This window comes from Diuraphis noxia, unplaced genomic scaffold, assembly GCF_037042655.1.
Source record: "Diuraphis noxia isolate RWA-SAM2 unplaced genomic scaffold, SU_Dnox_SAM2 contig0003, whole genome shotgun sequence".
NCBI classification, from domain to species: domain Eukaryota; kingdom Metazoa; phylum Arthropoda; class Insecta; order Hemiptera; family Aphididae; genus Diuraphis; species Diuraphis noxia.
Window position 1 is genome coordinate 7,031,326 of NW_028301713.1, and position 22,319 is coordinate 7,053,644.

The window sequence follows — 22,319 nt, forward strand, 5'->3', positions numbered from 1 at the left end:
GCGGAGACAATGATTCAATGCTAATCTTTTAGTTCTGGTGTGATGAGCCCATGTTAATCTTTGATCAAAAGATGGCCGAGGTATTTGATTCCTGGAGATTAGGGAATCGGAAGGTCGTATAGAGCTACACCAAGACAAGATGGCGCCAAGTCTGAGGGTAAAGGTTATGTGAACTGATTTATTCTGGTTAGGTTTTTTTTTACTACAAAATAAAAAATAAAAAAAATAATGCATATTATATATTGTCATATTATATTTATAATGATTTATTATAAATGCATTTAGATAATTCTTTAAAATTAGGTGTGTAACAATAAAATTTACCAACTTATTTATATGACGTATTTATATAAACACAATTGAATTAAAACAAAATTCAGATGAGGTTAAAGTTTATCCAAAAATCAAATGAAATAACAATTTGAAATAATTTACTTTTTTTTAATGTATTGTAGTACAAATTAATAGTTTAATTGCGTATAATATACTATATTATGTAAGAGTTGTAGGGTGAGAATTTTTAATTATATATACATATTTTTTTAGAATTTTAGAAATTTAGTAACTTTATTTAATTTTTTATTTTATTAGATATTCTATTAATTGGTCTAAGCCTTACAATTCTGATTTTTTTACACAATATGACAATAAATATTACCTTGAGATATACATTTTACATATATGTTGTGTAATAATGTAGTATTATTATGATTTACGTAGGTATATAGTATGTATCCTATGCCTTGTACTGGTGTTTTTATCTATTATGATCAATGGTATCCATCTAATACAAAAATACAGAATTAACAATTGTGATAAATGAATAAATGGTAGTTTTATAATATAACTTACTCGCCAAAGAAGTCCCACGCCTATATTCGTCACAAAAACTCACTGCAGATATATAATGCGCATCAACTAAAAAATAAAACAAATTACAGTTTAATCGAATCAAATATATTTATTTTAAGAAGAATAATTTAATTTTTGTACATATTTATAATTTTAGAGCATAGATTGTAATTAGGGCTAGGATGTTGTTTATGCATTTAAAACTACTGTAATATGCATGTATTTATACACTTAAAAAATTACAAACAATGCGCTAAAAATTTTAAAATATGTATTCTTAGCCAATTTATTATTTTGATTTAATACAATCCAAAATATATTTTTTAAATATACATATAATACACGTTTCAACCGACACGACAATAATTTAAGTCGTACTAATACTTTGTACAGTCGTTGTCGTATATAAAATTCTATTATTACTACCTATAATACATTAGATATGTAATAAAGTACCGAACCTAGTTCCGAACAAACACGATAATGAAACATTTATATTTTATGTCAATGCGTAGTAGATTGTAGTTACCACCTATCAAGCTTATATTATATAGATATACAAATTTCGGAATAAATTGTATTGCTTGTTAACTTAAATTGTTTTTTTTAATGAATTGAAATATGCATTTTTTTCTTAAAATCTCAAAATAGACAATTAAAATACAAAACCATTAAATATGCAAAAATATGCAAAATAAAAATAGTATTATTTGATTCAGTTTAACATGAATTAAATTTGTACCTAGGTTAACATTAAATTGGATAAGTAGAAAAAATATGCAATTTCATTAACAACAGATCACTAATATTATAATATACTAAAAAAATAATTAGAACGAGAGAAATTTAGGTAATATTATTTTGTATCCTGTTAGTTATTTTTACATACTTGATTCTGGGTCATAGTGTTGGACAAAATTTTTTAATGGTTCTGAAATTTTTTTAATTATTAGTTCCAAATAGGCTTAAAAAGTGTTTATTGGTGATTTTTAAATGATACATTTTATATTTACACAGTAATAAATAACAAAAATGAATAGTAAAGGATTTGCAATTTAAGCATGTAATTATGATCATAAAAATAACTTACCAGTTAATCTATCAAATTGTGCAGGTATTCCTAATATAACGTATACATAAGATATTATTCATTGCTGCATTACCTTATAAATATCACCGACAAATAATATTATGAATGGTTATGTATATTATGATGAGACAAAAGGAAGGAAGATGAATGAATTGTGGCGCTTGTAATATTATTACGATGAAGTATAATCTTTTAATAGCAATAGGGAACGATGTACATGATATATATATTCTGTATTTTACAATGCATATTACGTAGAAACTATGCATTAACATTTACTAGGCAGTAAGCACAGCCTACTATTTTTACAACTACCTTCGAACTACATAATTTCCCCTTTCAAGATCGATAGATTGTCTGATCGTTATATTTATAGCAGAATAGCTCAATTTAACGATAGAATAAATTATCATTATTAGGTACTTAGAAAAAAATACAACTACAGGTATGAATTTAAATTTTTAATCTGAGTTGTTATCTATTAAACAATATTTTAATGTGCATCGAAAACTTATTGTTAATTTTTTCAAATTTAGTATCGAAAAATGATTCAGCTATACTAGCAAGATATGAAACTATTCCGTTAGAACTAAAACAATACTTTTATACTTTGGACCCATGTCAACCAATGCCAGAAGATTTTTAGCAGTTAAATCATTCCCTCGTGATTCGGTCTTCGATTTACTAATTTGTGGTAAAGTGCAACTGTCCAGGATGGAAGTAAAGTTCATCATGATTGGTAGACTTATTCTCCTAGTATGAATAGAGCAAACTGTTTACATTATATGATGTATAGTAAAAAGTTAACTGTATTTTTTGTTTAATGTTATTTAATGTTATTCCCAATAACATAAGGCATTTGGTAAATACTAAATGGACTTAATTTTTAAATAAAACTATGTAAATGAATACCTAAGTGATGGACAACTATATTAGTACTAAAATCACTATTTTTAGTTTGTCTGTGTTTTAAAATAATATATATGAAAAATCAAGTCAAACATTATAAGTATTATTTTGTAATTGTGACAGCTATAAATAGGCGTGTGGGTATATCATCGCCCCCGCGGGTCTATTTGGGATAAAATGGTGGTGGTTCCTACCAATCACAGATTTTATCGTTTTGCATTACCATCAATTTGAAATTGACATCGGCGCCACTGAGAATAATTAAATTTATCATATGTGCTTGATGTAAGTAGAATTATTTCCCTCTTCTCCGATGCAGAAATAAATTTAATGTTGAATTCAAATATTCAAATATAATAATATATACCCAAGTTATAGCCAATTGCTATGAATTTACATTGTAATAATCTATATATCGCTCAACGTGTTGTTGTTGTCACTAATTCCTACGCCATATTTGATTCCATGATGAATATGTACGTATTTGTATTTGGAAGACTTATTGTAATAAATGTATAAGCAACGGTATACCTAAAAAATTATTTAAATTTAACAATATGAATAACTAGTTAAGTATACTTACTTAAGGAATTCACTACGGTATCCAAATTATTCACATCCCTAAAACTATGAACTGCAAAAAAGTTTCGTGTATTATTCGTAAATCACAACACTATCAACTACACGTAATTTTTGTACCGAGTACTTAATTACAACACAAGAATAGAAAATAATATTTCATTTATTAATTTAGCCTGATACAATGAAGTATGATGCTCAATTTTCAGTGATGAACAGATTACTTAAACAATTCACTTTATAAGTAGTACGTGCAAAAAGAAAAAAACACATCATTGAGATTTTCTATAATCATATACCTTATACTAATAGACGGGCAATAGTAGCAGTTCGAACGATTGGACGAGAGTACGCTGCTGGCGGTACACCGTGCACTGCGCACATGCACATTAATTAGTACAATAATTTTGAAACCGTACCAGACCCAGACGAAAAGTACGATAAAGTCCTATTTACTATATTGTATTCTATATTTCTATATATAATATTTGTAAGATAAAATATTATAAATAATAATTAATAATTCATTTGTACCTACTACTTTGTACTTTGTATTTTAACTTAAAATCTATTGTCTATGCTTATACCACATTAGTACATACTTCAGTCACAAAATATACGAAAATATAAGAAAATGTTGTGTTTATTTGTTTTATAATGCCCAGGAAATGTGTAGTAAGTTTGGTTGAATTTGATAAAACGAATGAAAAAAAATTCTTTAAGTTAGTATATAATATCATTTTAATGTTTAGTAATACCTAAATATTTTTAAAATTTGTTAGATTTTCTAATGATAAATGCAAAAAGAATAAATGGATGACTGCATATGTACCTAATAAAGTAATAAATAACTATTAGGAACACGGAAAGTATTCTGCCGGGTGTATGGGAATGTGCGCGGCGCGGTGGGTCACATGTTTGATAACATTATGGTGTTAAATAATTCCCAATTTTTCTTGAAACTATAAAAATACTAAACATCAGAAAATTAATGAAAACACAATTTTGAAATGTCAATATTTTCAGAAAAATAAACTCTATAAAATGGCTTTATATAAAATCTTTAACTTTTTTGGAAATAATTAAATATAAAAACATATTTTTTAACTTTTTTACCAAAACAATAAAATAAATAAAAATATTAAATAATTGTAGTTCTTATCCCTGTGAGTCTTATTATAAAACCAGAATTTCGATATGACCATTATTTCGGGAGATATCGCAATGGGTAAATCCTCACGGGACACCTGTATATATAATAATATAGTATGGTGTAATCAGTATTCTAATGATATGAATTCATGTAAACATTGCCTGCTTTGTAAATGGCGACTGAATTCAATATCGACCACAATATTATTGTAGTATAAATTCGGCTATCTAGTTGTTGCATATATCGTTCCATCCACTCCTTTTCAAACTTCTGCCTCCCGTCACTGTGTATTACTATTGTTATTATTGCACAGATTTCTATATTAACTAGATAAGTAACTCTGGACATTAGTTCCACCATTTTCTTATTTTTCCTTGGTTGGCAAATAGTATGCTATATGATATAATATGTATTTATGGTAAATATTAATTTATGTTGTATTGTATTTTACTATTTCTAGAATTGTTGTTTGTAACAAAACAAAAATATTTTTTATAGATCATTTTGTCATCATTATTTAACCTTTAAAAAAATATTTCATTTCATTTATTCTTCATAAATTTCATGTATGCCTACCAATTATGTTTTGCCAACCGACAAAATGGCGGTCATCCCCGTGCGAGCTTCACTGATAACTATGCAAATAATATAAGAGTACCTTATCTAGTTAGTATAGAAGTCTGTGTATTATTGTTGTATATACAGTACACACTATATACCTACACCCCTATTTATTGTCTTTGTTTTTTTTGTAAACAATATTTAATATCATATGTGTGTTGTCATTGCGACAAGAACCATCATTGTGACAAAATCTCGGCATTAATTTAACGGAATATATATTATTATTCAAATAAATACTAGTTATTACCAACAGTTACACGCAGTGTTGAGACTTATCTAGATAAATTTATCTAGATATTTCATCTAGATAATATTTATTTATATTTTATCTTATCTAGATGAAAATGTGGATAGGTATCTAAGGATTATTTAAGATAAAAAAATCGTTATCTTTTTAGTAATTATCTAGATAATATAAGTAAATCGAAAAAAATTTTTTTTGAGCGCCCTGTATGCATGCAATTCATCCATGGAGTCCATTTTATAAATATCAAATAGAAAATAGTCATAATGTTAAATATAGTAAAACACGATCAACAAAAATAATAATAATTATACGAACGTCGTATTATAATTATAAATGTATAGAACTATCAAGCTTTTAACAGGAAAAAATTAATTCCCAATCTATAAATAGACCAAAATGAAATTAAATTATTACGCCAATGATAATAATATGACGTTATCTATCTTTTTTTTTATCTAGATAAATTTTGTTTGTATTTTATCTTATCTGAGATAATTTAAATACATGCTATCTTATCTTAATCTAGATAATATTAGAGCAATAATCTTTTATCTATATCTAGATAATTTTTACTTATCTGGTCTCAACACTGGTTACACGTGGCTTTTTATATTATATAACTCGACTTAATTAAAAAATACTGAAATATATCCTAAATATATGACTAGAGCTATTAGATTCGATATCAGCCCATACAAAAATACACAAAAACCTAAAATGAATATAAACCGTGGCTTATGAGGACCCTACACTTACATGACGTGTTTATTCTGTCTTACTAATGTAAAACATTGCAAAAACTGTTTTGCGCGGTAAAGAACGCTCGAGCTGTAATCCAAGCTAAGCAGTCAAATTTTCACACAATAAAAAATAAATTAATGTACAATATTTTTTCGATATCGGAACAAAAAAAATAGTTATTTAAAATTGAAAAACTTAAAAATAATGACTTCTTAATAGGTAATAAGAACTTTTTTCTTATTTGTGATATCGAAAAATTAAAAACAACGTTGCACAGTAAATATTCTCTTTATTGTGTGAAAATTTGGTTGCTTCACTTGTATTACAGCTTGAGTGATTCTTTACCGCGCAAAACTATTTTCACAACGTTTTACATTTGTAAGACGGAGACAACACATGCAGGTGTTGCGTCCTCTTAAAGCCAAAATAACACATAATATTATAACAGGGTAGGTAATAATATATAATATATAAAAATAACATATATATACCTATACCTACAACTAGTAATGTATACTTACCAAAATCACTCACAAAATCGTATTCAGGAAATTGTACAAATGATGTTGCTATAAATTATTATAAATTTTCATTTTCATTTATGTCAGATTACTACTGTTTTTATGTTGCATTATAATCAACTACACATACAGCGAAACCTCTATTATCCGAACGTTATTTCATTTCAGTTCAAGTATTCAAACGTCAATACTGAAAATGTCTGATTGTAGTTTATTATTAGTCAGACTTGGTAGTATTGCGAATACATTATTCGGAATATTTTTAAAATACTTAATTCTAAGTATTCAATACAGAATTTTGTATTAACAATATTTTCCATACGTTTAATTAGTATAATTTATTTATTTTTTGTCACGTCTTTCTGTTATACCCTGTATAAATATTTATTTTTATTTTTATTATCCGAACTCGGTGTGGTCCCAATTAGTTCGGGTAATCGAGGTTCTACTGTACTTGTATTCGTAATTACAATATACATATTTATAGTTACATTTAAATTATTACTTTAACATGATACAAATAAGTATGAAACTTAATATTTGACAATAGATTGAATATTTAACCAAAATATATGTTTGTTATTTTATTTGTGCACGGAACTCCTTGGAGATCCGTAACGATATTGTCTCATTACTTTATTGGTCATTATTTTGTTTTGTATAACTATCTACAATGACTCGGAAAGGATTTTGTGTCATTATTTTGACAGTGTCAGAGTTTTACCATTTATATCATCGTAGTTCCGAGGCTTAGTTAGAAAATACACAACAAGGATAATTTTTCAGAGGCCGGGTTGTTAGACAGACGTTCAATCCTCAAAACCGGAGAAGAAAGTGTAAACCAACTAATTAAACTCAGTTCATGGCTTGGAATCCCGGGTTTGCCGTAACAATATAATAAAGGTTGTAGCTAACAAAGCTACAAAAATGGGGCAATAATCGGAAGATTGAAAAAAAAGCTGATACTATTATGATACCAAGTTTTATTTAAATCTATTCAATTTAAGTTTAAATATAAGATATTTAATTTTAAGAAAACAAATTGTAATATTACATATCTTACAAAGAGAGTGAGAGCTTTAAAAGTTATTTTGTTATTTTACCTATTATTCATACATTTTAAAATTTTAAAATAAAACCATAATAATATTATAATATTATAATATTCTGTGTTTTAGGAAACTATTTTTATTTTACTTTATCCTTATCATGGCCTACCTAAAGTATAAATATTACGATATTAAGGCCAATCTCACGAAATTTTAGTAAAAATAAACTGTTGGTAAATATAATTATTCATAAAGATGAAATACACGTTTTAGAGTTAATTTATGTCAAAAGATATACTAACATTCAAAATTCCTAACAACAAAACAGATTTTTGTTCACCTTGAAAAGTTGAGAAAACTAAGATTGGCCATGATGGTTCTTAGGCGACGATATAGTGATTATCCAGGAGAAAGAAAGACAAACTATTCTGGTTACCATAAGGTATGTAATATATAATTTACTGTTGTCTAACAAAGTAATGTATACTTACCCATAGAAATGCTTGGGGCGTCTGGTATATTACGTCTGTAATTCCGCTCTATAAATTAATAAAAAACATTAATATTTCACATAAATCCTAGTTTGTTATTATTTTAGATTCTTAGCGGAGCGAGGAATGTATATTGATTTTACTATGATGTGTGTGTTTTTTTTTTGTGTGTCTGTCATCACGTTTTGGTGCAGTAAAAGTGCTTCGATTTTCGACTTCAGTACCTCGTTCGATCAGAAAGTGAATCTAGGGGGGGGGGGGGTGTCAAAAGTAAAAAATACTCAATATTTTTCTAAATAATCGGGATAATTAAACTAAAAATTAAGGGGAAAACGGGAAATTTTACGCACTATCAGTTTTCGACAAAATCTATTTTAGTTTTTGATGTAATTTAAAAAAAAATGACCATAGATACACGAAATTTTCGCTAAATGTTTATATAAGTATATTCTTACCACCGTGCAATTTTCAAAAATGTTCGACATAAGTTGAACTATTTATAGGCATATGCAATTTTCGATCATTATTATTTTTTTTTTAAATTAATATCGATTTGTTGGGTAGAAAAGCTTGAAAATTTAATACAAGGTTCCTAACATATTGTTACAATAGCAGTTTTTTTTTCAAGCATTCAAAGTTTGAATTTTGACAACATACGTAAAAATCAAGAAAATTCGCAAATTATTATAGGCTAGAAATTTACCAAAAAGTTTCTTTTTAAATCTAAGATTTGAAAATTTTGAATAATCTATAATATATCCTAGACAGATAAAATACCGTCTCCGCTCAGAATCGTTTTTCGCATACAATGATATAATATCATTGAATTCAAATTTAATTCCATTCATTACAGTAACCCACTTGAAACCTACTGTACAACAGAGTGATATCCACTTCCCCCTTATTTTATTTCAGTCTAGTCGACTTAAGATACATTTGTGCACGTAATACCACAACATACAATGCAAAATGAAATTTAAAATATTAATGATACCTAATGCATTGAAGTATGACACTCAGTTTCCAGTAAAAAATTTAATATCTAACCAATATGACTTTCACTCTATGAATGGAGTGGATATTTCAAAATCGTTGCTACTTGTCTCGATAATTTAATGATATCCAACTACATAGATTCCAATTTAATTTATAATCAAATTATAAGGGAAATGTAGTTTAGGTATCATAACTCAATGGCGTTGAGTGCCGTGATATGATATAAACATATGCCAGTGTAACAAAAACCCGATTTTTTGAACTTATAACTGATATTAAATGGACTTAAATATCATTTAAAGACATGGTTAGAACAATAAGATTCAACAACAATAGATATCGAATAGCAAATGCAGAACTGCACGAACAACTAAAAGTATTTAGCAATTAGGATCTTAATATAACATATCAATACAATAAGTTACATATATCATATATGTATATAACTTAACTGAACAACTGGAACGAGTGTAGAAGACTTGTAGAACTTTAAATATTATTACTATAATGTAGAATCCTTTGATAATAATATGGAATTATCTAATCAATATTTGTATTTTACGTTTTATAATACTACTTAGGAACATAATTACAAATTAATATTAATTAAATAATAGGAACAGTCGTACATAATAGCAGTCCAAAAATATTTTTATAACTACTTAATAACTACATATTTTCACATTCACAATCATGTGATCGTTAATTAAATACAACACTATAAATAACTGATAAAATATACTTACCAAAATGAGTCTTAAAGTCATTAAAAGTTCCTTGATAAACTTGGTTCTCAATGGATCCAGAAACTAAACAATTATAAATTATATTATATATTCAGCATTTATATTATATTATATCACATTTATTTAGTTAAGGAGATAGTTTAGGAGATAGATATAATAAGGAACTCGTCACAAGACAATATTATATTATAAAACGTGAAAATTGTGGCGCTGCCCCGTGTCCCTTTTTCGTCCCTTAGGGATTCGCCAATCAGAAAATCCGGTCGCTTATCACTCACTCGACTAGACGTATCGCGATACGTATATAGATAACAGATGTGCGATTTTTGTCGAAATTTTGGTTTTTCGCACCGCGTTCTCCCCTTTTCGGCCTCTCTTCGGCCCGTTCGCGTTCCCAACGGATTTTTACCGTCGTCAGAGTCCGTCTCTCTTTCGCACGCCTTCCGCCGTGGCCGAGATGTCGATCGCCAAAAAGTGCAGCCGCCCAGATTTCTAGACGTTTTAGTTTTTTCTCGATCCGTTTCGTCTCTTCAAAGGCCGACCGTCCAACATAAGGTTGACTTTTGATGCCCGACTTTTAAATGAATTGTTAACACGCTCGAATACGGTTTTCAAATATTCCCGCCTTCGATGGATTACCACAACACCACTAGGCCTTATCAAAAACCTTTTATCATTAATCTACATACCACCACGTCAATCGTATTACCAACTCATATTATCTACCATTATGGTAGAGCGATATAACAGGCGTTATATACATATAATTCTAACCATATAGTCTCTACTCTCCGAAATCGGTATTCACTTGACGTGACTGACTTTCTAGACATTTAAATACGGCTTTCGGCTTTACGCTTTTCGTTTCGACATTCATAACAGCACAAAACTGGACCGTATCGACTATTAATTAGTTAGTTACTAAATTTTTGTGAGTGTTCTCTATCATTTCTCATTAAAATCATCACTTACACAACACTAAGTGTCTAATTGATACACGGCATTCTGTCCAATACTTTGTTAGTTATTAATTTTTAGCTGGTTTTAATAAGTTAAACATTTAATTTTGTGACAAAGTTAGTCACAAAATATTAGCGCGTTTTTAAATGACAAAAAATGAACTTACATTCAATTGCTATTACAACTCTTTTATCCATCATTTGATCTGTAAAAGAATATATAATTGAAAACATCGAATATTTATGTTTAATGTATAATATATATAAGTATATACAATTCTTCTGAACGTCTGTTATTATAATATACACTTCACTTAGATAGCTGGACCGATTTCGATGAAATCTTTTGGGTAGGTTTGAGTGGGTTTCAGGATGGATTGGATTCACAATTGGATAAGTTGGAATTTTGTGTTTATTAATGTTTTCTATTGGTAAGATACTATGATAATATTATAACTAGCAGAAAATATTTGAATACTCGAATATAATATAGTAATAGGCATACAAATAATAATCATATTGAGAGTTCTACACTGTGTAGGTAAATTATACTTTCATATTTAATAAAAAGTTAAACAAATCATACATAAAATTAAAAACTAAATAAAACATGGTAAAAAACCATGTAGCCAGAGTCGTTCCGTGGGGGGGTCTACTCCCAGTCCCAGGGCGCATGTTTTAAAGGGGTGTCAAAAAATTTTTTATAATATTTATAAACTTTACATAAGTAAAATATATGAGAAACGTTATTGTTTTACAATTATTTTAGACCATTACAAATTTTTATATTGGACCAAATTATATCGTGTAAATAAAATACGAGTATTACAAAGCTCAAATATTTCAATAGATCAGGCTTCAAAAATTATAAATTAATTAAATGTTTCTTTTCAAGAAATGCGTGTTAGTGGAAATGCACAAATTAAAACTAAAGATATTAGTATTTGTGATAAAGTTTGAATAAAATCTAAATTAAAAATTAAAAGGAAAATAAAATGGAAAGTTATGAGCAGAGAAAAATCATCGGGTGAAGATATTTCTGCAGATCAATTTTTAACATTGGAATACTACAAAGTTCTTGATAATATGATGGCTCAACTGTAATGTAGGTTTGAACAATAATCAAATATTTTTTATGATTTTCAATTCCTTTATGGTCATTCGCCATCTATAACACCAGTTGAAACATTAAAAAAATGTGTATCTGATTTAGCTATCAAATACAACGAAGATATTGGACCAGGAAATAATTAACGAAATCGAATTTTTTACATATCGAGTAAAAGCAATTCTACCAGAGTGAGAATGAAATAACGAAGAACATCGATTTTGAAGATGTCTTTGAAGTAGGTTAGGGATTGGCAACATTTTTGGCTCGGGAAAATTATTAGGACCCACCCTCTATATTACAATATATAATATTATACAAAAAAAAAATATTACTCGTGTGTTTAAGGCAATATGTGGATTAACCCCCCCCCCCCTCCCTAACATTAAATAAAATTTAAAAAATTACAAACATGTATACAGAAATTTAAATTGTATTAAAATAAAATTTGCTCAAAACCTATAACACATTGTTACAAGGTTACAACAGTTTAATATGAAGGTTCTTTATTGAGTAATGCACTTTTAGATTCTGAGCGGAGCGATGAATGTATTGATTTTACAATGATGTGTGTTTGTGTTTTTTTGTATCTGTGTACACGATAAGTTGTCGAAATAATGCTTCGATTTTCGACTTCAGTAGCTTTCTTGGTTGGAAAAGGAATATAGTTGGTGAATTGAGGAGGTCAAATTTTGAAATTCTCGGTAATTTTCAAAAGAACCGAGAAAAATTTAAAAAAAATTTACGGAAAACGGGTATTTTTACGCAAAATCAGTTTTTGAGTAAATCAATTTTAGATATTTGTGTAACTCTAATACAAATTACTATAAACACATCAAATTTTCACTAAATGTTTATACTGGCATTTTTTATACTTGATAAAAGTTTAAAATCTATAAAATCTTTTTAAATTATTTATAGACATTTGAAATTTTCGATTTTTTTTTTTGATAAAAAAAGCTTCAGAATTTAATACAAGACTCCTAATATATCGTGACAATGAAAGTTGAAAAATATTCAAAATACATAGTCACAATTTTTTTAATAAACATTTAAAGTTCGAATTTTGACAAAATACGTAAAAAACACGAAAATTTCCTTAAAAAAACTCATACAAATTTATCTTTTTAAATTTAAGGTTTAAAAATTTAATGCATGATTCTTAATGAGTTCGTCTACTTTATCAAATAAACAATTTCTACCGGAAAGTCAAATTAAATTTTTATGAGCATTTGAATTACAACGTTGGATATTTACTCAGTTTCTATTTTACCGATATTCTTAATGTGTTCAAATTTAATTCAAATGTTTATTTCATCAATAAATTCCTATACTTGCTAAAATTTTCAAAAATTTTAAACTATCTTAAAATTACTTAGACATTTGAAATTTTCCGTTTTTTATTCTATAAATTTCAATAAAATTTTATCCATTGGGTCAAAATTCTTAAAAAGTTTGATACAAGGTTCTCCATGATGAGTTTATAAAATAACAGTTGGAAAATATTAAAAATACATAGGCATAATTTTTTTTTTTATAACTATTTAAAAATCAAATTTTGACAGAATTTATTAATTGAAAATTTACAAATTCTTTGGTTGTCAAAAATGTATAAAACGATTAACTTTTATAGCTAAGGATCGAAAATTAAATACAAAGTTCCGCGTAAGTCGTTAATTCTGTGCCAAAAAAAATTTTAAAACTTTAGTTTTTTTTTTTTTAGTTTTTTTAAGTTCAAATTTGGTTGAAATTACCTATTAAATAACCAAAAATAACAATTTTAGCTGTACTATTGTAATTTAAAAATATTATTCGTGGGTTCTTTAAATTATTGTATAAACCTACTATGAATGACTGAGTGAGTCGTGTTCATAATGATTCTGATTGATTAATTTGGAATTTATTTTATAGAAACCTACATTTATTTTTTTTTTTTTTTGAAATTATAGCAATATAATAAATACAATATAAAACTAGAAAATACCATAGAATGACAAACCATCTCCGCTCAGAATCGTTTTTCGTATATACAATGATATTATATCATTGAATTCAAATTTAACACCGTGCACCATTATACATTAACCCATTTGAAAACTACTTAACAACAGAGCGATATCTACTCACTCGCTTTTTTTTAACTTATCAATGATTTCTTCTGTGTAAATATAATTTAAATTTTTTTCTCTACAGCCATAAGCATGAAATAGGCAGCCATAGCAGCGCTCAAGGATACCGGTTAGGTTCCCGACGGGCCAATCCAGCCCTGCATTGAAGATTTTGATTCAATTAAGTCCAGGAAAATTAAGTTTTAAAGTAATATAGGCTATTTGATACGTTAGTAATTAATGTAATATGTATATAATGTAATATAATTTGTGATTTGTATTATTTTTTAATTATTTAATACGGTATAAATTAATAAATTATAATTAACTATTTTGTTTAATAATTACTATTAAAATCAGCTTTAGTTTTTTGTCAAATCAATGTTCAAAATATGTTGTAAAAAAAATAAAAATAATTAAATAGGAATGGAATGCATTATTATTAATGATAATTAATATAGGGGTTGAATATTTTAATTTTGCCCTGGGCGCCAAATCTTAACGGCTCGGCTCTGCATGTAATGACCAAAAAGTTCACGGATGTAAGTTAATAAATACGGCTTACTAAGATTATGTACTCGCAAATGTCGTCACCGTCTTTCAAATATACATAATATAGGTATCAAAATATAAGTCCAATAGTTTCAAACTTTTGTTATTTCTTAAGCGAGATATAAGTGTGTACAATTTTAATATTTTTAAATGTTAATAAATCACTTAAAAATTGAAATATCGTAAAAAAAACAACAAGAGAATACAGATAATGTTTTTTTTCACTTAAATTCCATTATGTAAATAGTAATTCACTCATATTTTTAAGCTAAAATCAAAAAATTAACAATTTTTTTGTTATTTAAGTGAAGCTTCTACAGTCATGGTACCGTCGAATTCATGGACTCGGCCGTTGCAATAAAAAAATGTATAGATATGACTTACTTGGGCACTAGGGATCGAATCGGGTGATATTCGATTGCCAATGGAACGATTGCGAAGTTTTGACCTGCCTTTTCCGTACAGCATTGTCAGATTCGTTGATAGTAAATTATCTTTATATTATATTAAATGGATTTTATATTATATATTATTTTAGGTCAGTTTTATAACTCCCACCCTCCAACCCACACACGATGTTTTCAGTTTTAAAACAAACACAGGCACAAACTTTGACAATAATAAATCCTATTAAAAACAAAGTACATAGTAATCTTATGGCCAAAAAAGATAAATCTAGAATTGAATCAACATTATAAAAATGTAATGATTATACAATCCATTAGAATTTAATTTTATATTTACAAAAAACTGATAATTCAAGGATAACCAAGGAAAGAATTTAAATTTAAAAAAAAAATACAGAAAAAACATTTTAAAAACTATTTAAATTTTTTTAAATTTATTCGTGTGTTTATTTATTTTTAACTTATTAAACATTATTGAACAGTATTATTAGTATTAAATCTATTTTTTTTTTTAATCAATCAACATTTTAAACATTACCTATCTATTATTTTGTATCATTTTATTTCAGATTGTAACGTAGGTATAATGTCACATTGAATTATTTGTGTATAGTATATATATTTTAAAATATACACTTGGTAACGTAGCCTAAAAAACCGTTCGCAATTGTTCGGTTTTCGGCTAAAAAAAACAAATTTATTGATAAACGACATTCGTTCGCAATAGTCTTACACCCACTCTAACAGACTTCCGGCATCTATGATCAATTTTTTTTTTTATTATTAAGCTATATGATGTTAGACAGACAGTTTCATATTATTATTAATACTGCAATAAATTAATTTTATTTGAAAATTATATTTATTTTATTTTTCAATTTCATTCTTATTGTTCGACTGAAATGAACACTTTTTCATTTTTACTGTAAAGAAGTTTCACATTATCCATGCGTTATATGCAACGTGCACGATTTTTAATTTTTAATTTTTTTCGTGTACTCATGACTCATGACAAATGTAGAACCAATAACGATGTTAAATACTTGATTTTAGGTCTTATAAATTAAAAATATAATTATAAGTTATAATTAACTGCTCAAGAAGCGTAACTGCGTACGGGTGTGCTAGATTCAAACTGTAAATGTTGCTAATTATACTAACAATAATTATAGATACCAAAATGTACAATCAGCAGTTCTAAAATTGTGTTATTATCTTAAATATAAAAGTGATTTGATCTATTATCGAATATAAATTACTAATGTCATTTTTGCGATAATTGAATGTTTAAGTGAGTTAAGATTCCCATATAAGATATCAATACCTATTAGAAAATTCTCATAATTCACTTAAAATTTGAGATATCGTAAACAAATTATGATAGATCATAGATAATACTATTATTTCACTCATCCTTTTATATATTAATCACAAAAATTAGAAACTGGTAGACAGAAATATACACATACGAGTAAGACATCTTCTTAACTAACATAGAATCAATAACCATATTATAATATACAGAATAATTGAGAATGATTTAATTATTTTTTTCATACATGCCTACGATTTAGTAAATTAGTAACAACATTTACACAAATTGAAATTATTATACAGTAGATAAGCGATTATGTTGAGCAAAACTCAATTTATTTATATGAACAATATAATATTGTAAATTAAAATCAAATTACTTACCAAAGCATTCGACTGCAAGAGCGAATTCTATATAATTGCAGAGTTAGTTAGACATGTGTTTGGTTATTGTTAAACGGTTAAAAGTTATTTAACAAAAAAAAAAAAAAAAAAATGAGAGCATGTAAGAGAACGTCACAACCACTGACAAAGTACTTAAAATGTACATATGTAAAATAAACCTAATGCATGTTCAGCAAAAAACTTAATCTATAATTAACATTGTTATTCATTAGACAAATCATAATAGCGTTAAAATACTCTATAAAATATATAAATAAGAGATTTGTCGTAATGCACAATAAAAATTAAAAATACTAACGTTCAGGTTGATTTAATATTGCAATTATATTTCCAATCATATAAAACATAAAAAATATAACTGACATACTAATATATTTAGCCATGATTTTAGATACCAACGATAAATAATTATAACGGAGTTGAATAAGTGAAAAATATAAAAAATTGAATAGTATTAAAAGTTTTTCTGCAACGGTATTTAAAAGGTCGTTATGCAAATACGAAGCGAATTGCGTGTATCCAGTGCAACTGAGTAAACCATTTGAGGAAGTAGGTTAGGTAAACTAGACAATGTTGTCTTGTGTACATAATATGTATAGTCTGTGGAGTAAAATTCCAACAACGATTATTTTCCGAACTAAAACTCATAATTTAATTCGGGCAAACGTAAATTGCGCCCGACGAAAGGAAAAAATTGTAAATTGCGCCCGGTATTTTTTGGGTATACATTTCTATGTTGTAAATTGCGCCCGGTATTTTCCAGGTATAAATTTCTATGTAATAAATTGCGCCCAGAAGAAATATTATCTTTATTATAGTCATTTAGTATTACCCAGAGGACACCACGAGGAGGCGACTATCACTATCCTCCAAAAATTATTTTTAATATTATGGAATTAATAAGTTGTTTTAAATATTTTTAGGTTAATTTTTACAGTAAATAATAATAAAAAAATTGTAATACTAAAAAAAAAAGTATAAATTATATAATATAGAATTAATAGTAGGTATAATAAAATTATAAGTTATATATCAGCATTCAGCATAGTAATGAGACATCATTTTTACATATTCAGCTCTCGTAATTGTATTTTCATTATATTTTTGAATAATTTTTTTCATCGTTTGAATTTTTTTTTTTTATTTGTTGTTTTGAAATTTAAACGGTTCATTTATACTATTGATTTTTATGTAAATTTCGGACTGTAGCTCTAATAATTTATCCATAAAATTATAAATATGAGGATGAGGAGTAAAAAAGCTTTTATTAAAATGACTGTGGAAAGATTCACAGGCATTAGTAGTCTGTGTTAAAGTTGCGGAAGCTGATGCCCAAATATTAGGAGGAAAGTCAGCAAATAAAATATAAGTGTTTAAAATATAGCAAGAAAATTGTACAAGTCGATCATCTTCAGGCATTGTAGGCATTAATTCATAATTAAAATAATCGAAAACATTTTCTGGCTCTAAAAATACCATTCCAAACACATGTAATAACCATTCTCTAATAATAGATCCGTTTAATTTATACTCTGAACTTAAACCAACTTTTTGAATTCGTCTCCACCAGGCCTGTGTTAAGTGAAATCGGCATCCTACAATTATGACTTCAGGCCAAACGTTTAGGCAAGCAGAATGAATAGCTTTTTCAAAGTCAATAACTATAGATTTGGGTTTCAACATGTACCCGTTTTCAGTACATTTTTCTTTCAAAGCTTGAAAAAAAATTATATACGTGTTAGTTGATTTATTTTTTAATAAACCAAATACCAATGGTATATAGTGCCCGTTAAAATATCCATGTACACTAAAAAGTTGAAGGAAGTGCTTAGGACAATACTCAAAAGTTCCATCTGCATATAACATTTCTGCCTTACATAATACTTCTAAATTTGATACACAACATATAATTACGAGTTCACTATTTAAATCATTATATAGAAGCATAACCTCTCCTTTCGAGCTTTTATATTGCATTGAGTGTAAGGCTTCCTGAACAGACTGAGTTGTATTTGGTAATGGAGGTAGTAAATTTCTTCTCGCATTATACATATTTCTTTTAATATATTTAACATCACTAACCTTGATTAGAGTCGTATCTTGAACGGTTGATATTCTATGAAGTATTTTTGCTGGACTCTCACAGATATCATCAGTTGCTTTCCGCTTTGCACTAGCGGACACAACTTGTCGTTGTAAATTTTGTAAATCAATTTGATGATTATGATTTACATTTTTTTCAGTAATATTTTTATTTTCTGTCATAGTTTTCAAAAATGCTTTACAGCTTTTTACAGTACATCGCCACTTTGTTTCACCCGAAGACAATTCACGTTTTAATTTTGAAAATTTATAATTGTCGTATATTATAATTTCATTTTCTTTTTGGCTAAAAGCAGTTCGTATTTCCATGTTGTCGTGTGGTGCGAAAAACATACTAAAGTATTAGTAGTCGTAACCTGTAGTATACGTAGTCATTTCGATATCGCTAATATCATATATAATATAATATAATATAAATATAAATATAATATAATGATTAACATTTGGTTTTTACACCAGTAGATGTACAAAAGTGTTTAAAACTGATGAATTCAAGGTCACTTAGATTAGATACTATGGGCGCATTTTACTACATAAATATTTATACCTGAAAAATACCGGGCGCAATTTACTATACCCATTTTACAAATCAAAAAATGCTGGGCGCAATTTACTATACTATTTTCACTACCTGCTCACTATGGGCGCAATTTACAATCGCCCTTTAATTCACCACCAGCTACATATAAAATTCATTATAATGGGTATCGGCGAAATGGGATTAGAAAATTGGGATTCAGCGAAACGGGCCTAAATCCCTGACGAGGAAGTACTAAGATTTGGAAGCCCTAAAAAGTGCTATTTTATAGCTTCCGTGGTGACTGTAAGTACGGGTCAGTCATAAACAGGAAAAATGGGATTGCTTTTTTATTATTGATCAAACATTCATTGATTTATATCAAATACAAATTATATTATAATTTAGGTACCACTGATACTTTATAGGAATAAATGTATGCCTAAAAAAGGCTCCAAAAATTACTCTTTCATTAAAAAAAAAAAAACAAGAAGATCTAATAAGTAATTACAGAGTTAACCCTATACAAAGATTTTTAAATTTAATTAATAATTTTTGCAATCTCAGTAAACAGGCACTTAATACACCGATTAGGAAATCTATTATATTGTCATTTGTGGACGGTGGTTGGTGGTATTTTTAAAAATGAAAACGAATACTTTGAACCAATATGTCAGTAAATGATTCGAACTAATTTATTCTATACCAGTACTTTTTTAACGATATAAATAAATAATCAAAACAATGATAGCGATACATAAAGTATTTGTATCGGTTCCTAACTGATATTGTATTTAATGTGCTTGACGCTTGTGGTTTACATAGACGATATCGTACGGCAATATTGAGAATATCTGAAAAACAAAAATTTTAAATAGTTACTCCCAACGTAACCGCTTTGATTATAATATATTCACAACCATATTCACATATGGTTTTCACATGAGTTCAGAGTTATAACGCTAGAATATCGAATTGTAATAAAAAACAACGAATTACGTATTTGTTTAGGTGTATTCGTGGCTTTGCTACGGTTTGCAGTTTTTTCATGTATTGTATCTAATGTACGATTTAAAAATCCGAATCACAAGAATATTGTATTGAAATCATTTTTAAATACGATTACACGTCAATAGAAAATGATCATAAAAAGTATCCAGGTACTTGTTATAGATTGTCAAAATCATTATTAGCAATAAGACTTTTCTACCGTTAATGCTAATTTGGATTGATAACTACTAGAATATCATTTTTTATTTGACTACTTATCGACTTCAAACACAGAAAATACACACATTATTTAAAATCGATAAAATCATGGATCCGCTCAGATTTTAAACTACAATTTTCTGTGACGTATTTATAAAAGAGTGTTGATTAGTGTGACGATGATAAAAAAAAGCGACTACATGTTTTTTATAGTCTGCAGTTCACGTGATTATAAAATTATAATTGTTTTGTTCTATTGTTGCGCAATGAGGGACTATCAGCAAATATATGGAGTGAATAGAGTATTAAACTATTATAACTCCACAAAAACCATTCAGATTACAATTATATCAACACACACGTAAGATTCAAAATTCGATTCGTATGGCAGATATATTTGCCCGATTTAGAAAATTGTTGTACTTGATTGTATCGACAACCACAGAAAAAACTATGTAAAATTAAAATGCATCACAATCTATTGGAAAATTAAATGGACACCATTTACATTTTTTATGTTCTGAACGGAGCCATGATTTTTCCGGTTCAACGACGACGTCTTGTTATTATATTTTATATTTCGTACTGCATACGATTATACACGACTATAGTGGCTACATGTTATAATATATTGTTTGCAGATTTTCAAGATCAGCATCATTTCTGTTCGTTTATGCGTGAGACTCGATTATTCACTCGTAAATGATGTGTCAATTTTGCTATGAATGTCATTATGATATACCAATATATAAAGGAATAATTTCGGTAGTGATGAAAAACGGTCCGTCTACCGTTGATAAAATTAGATTCTATAGCTATTACGATGCCATAAGTCAATTTATTTAACAATCGATGTAAATAATACTAAGGTATGTAATTTTAAGTCTAGGGATGGGCGGACATTAGAGCTGATACCAGATATCGGCCAATATCGGTGATATCAGTTTTATCGGTATCGATTTTTGTTCGAAACCGATACATGAACCTATACCGAAAAAATAAAACTGGTCGAAATGTATACGATTTATCACAATTTACAAATGCATGGATTAGGCTATCAATATTAAATAATCATTTATTAACATTTACCATATAACATCAACTGTTTCACTTCTCTAGGTAATATTTTTGGTGTTATCGGGTATCGGTTTTATACTTTTATCACAATATATCGGTTGATGGTATCGGTTTAAGGCGTTTAAGCTTTTCTACCGAAAATGTAGCTTTAATATTTCCATATTTTATTGGGGATGGGTATTATATCGGAGTGTCAGATAACTGTAAAAATTGGTATCGGCCCATCTCTAGTTTCAACTTTATCCGAAAACAATGAATTTTTTATTTCATATTTTATTGTTTTTAATAATTATTGTTGTAATATACACATAATATCTTATATTCGTCATTATCTATGGAATCAATATCGCCGAATTTAATGTGCTTGTGGTTTACATAGACGATATCGTACGGCAATATTGAGAATATCTGAAAAACAAAAATTTTAAATAGTTACTCCCAACGTAACCGCTTTGATTATAATATATTCACAACCATATTCACATATGGTTTTCACATGAGTTCAGAGTTATAACGCTAGAATATCGAATTGTAATAAAAAACAACGAATTACGTATTTGTT

General features: G+C 27.6%; 2 protein-coding genes across 4 annotated transcripts; both read right to left on the reverse strand.

Annotated features, from left to right (window-relative positions):
• Window positions 1-233: 233 nt before the first annotated feature.
• Window positions 234-17,295, reverse strand: LOC149056642 (uncharacterized). Of its 3 annotated transcripts, XM_089223051.1 has the most exons (11): window positions 17,150-17,295; window positions 16,831-16,857; window positions 11,125-11,163; window positions 9,999-10,061; window positions 8,257-8,304; window positions 6,717-6,764; window positions 3,435-3,485; window positions 1,943-1,972; window positions 1,742-1,783; window positions 853-918; window positions 234-784 (listed from the first exon to the last, which is right to left on the reverse strand). In XM_089223051.1, exons 1-11 carry the CDS (start codon window positions 17,232-17,234, stop codon window positions 771-773), a joined length of 513 nt encoding a protein of 170 aa, XP_089079177.1. In that variant the 5' UTR covers window positions 17,235-17,295; the 3' UTR covers window positions 234-770. The 3 variants fall into 3 exon arrangements, with proteins under 3 accessions (XP_089079177.1, XP_089079178.1, XP_089079179.1); XM_089223052.1 differs by lacking the exon at window positions 16,831-16,857; XM_089223053.1 differs by lacking the exons at window positions 1,742-1,783; window positions 1,943-1,972.
• Window positions 17,296-17,991: 696 nt separating this feature from the next.
• Window positions 17,992-19,116, reverse strand: LOC149056643 (uncharacterized). Its single transcript, XM_089223137.1, has 2 exons — window positions 18,615-19,116; window positions 17,992-18,566 (listed from the first exon to the last, which is right to left on the reverse strand). Exons 1-2 carry the CDS (start codon window positions 19,114-19,116, stop codon window positions 17,992-17,994), a joined length of 1,077 nt encoding a protein of 358 aa, XP_089079263.1.
• Between the last annotated feature and the right edge of the window lie 3,203 nt (window positions 19,117-22,319).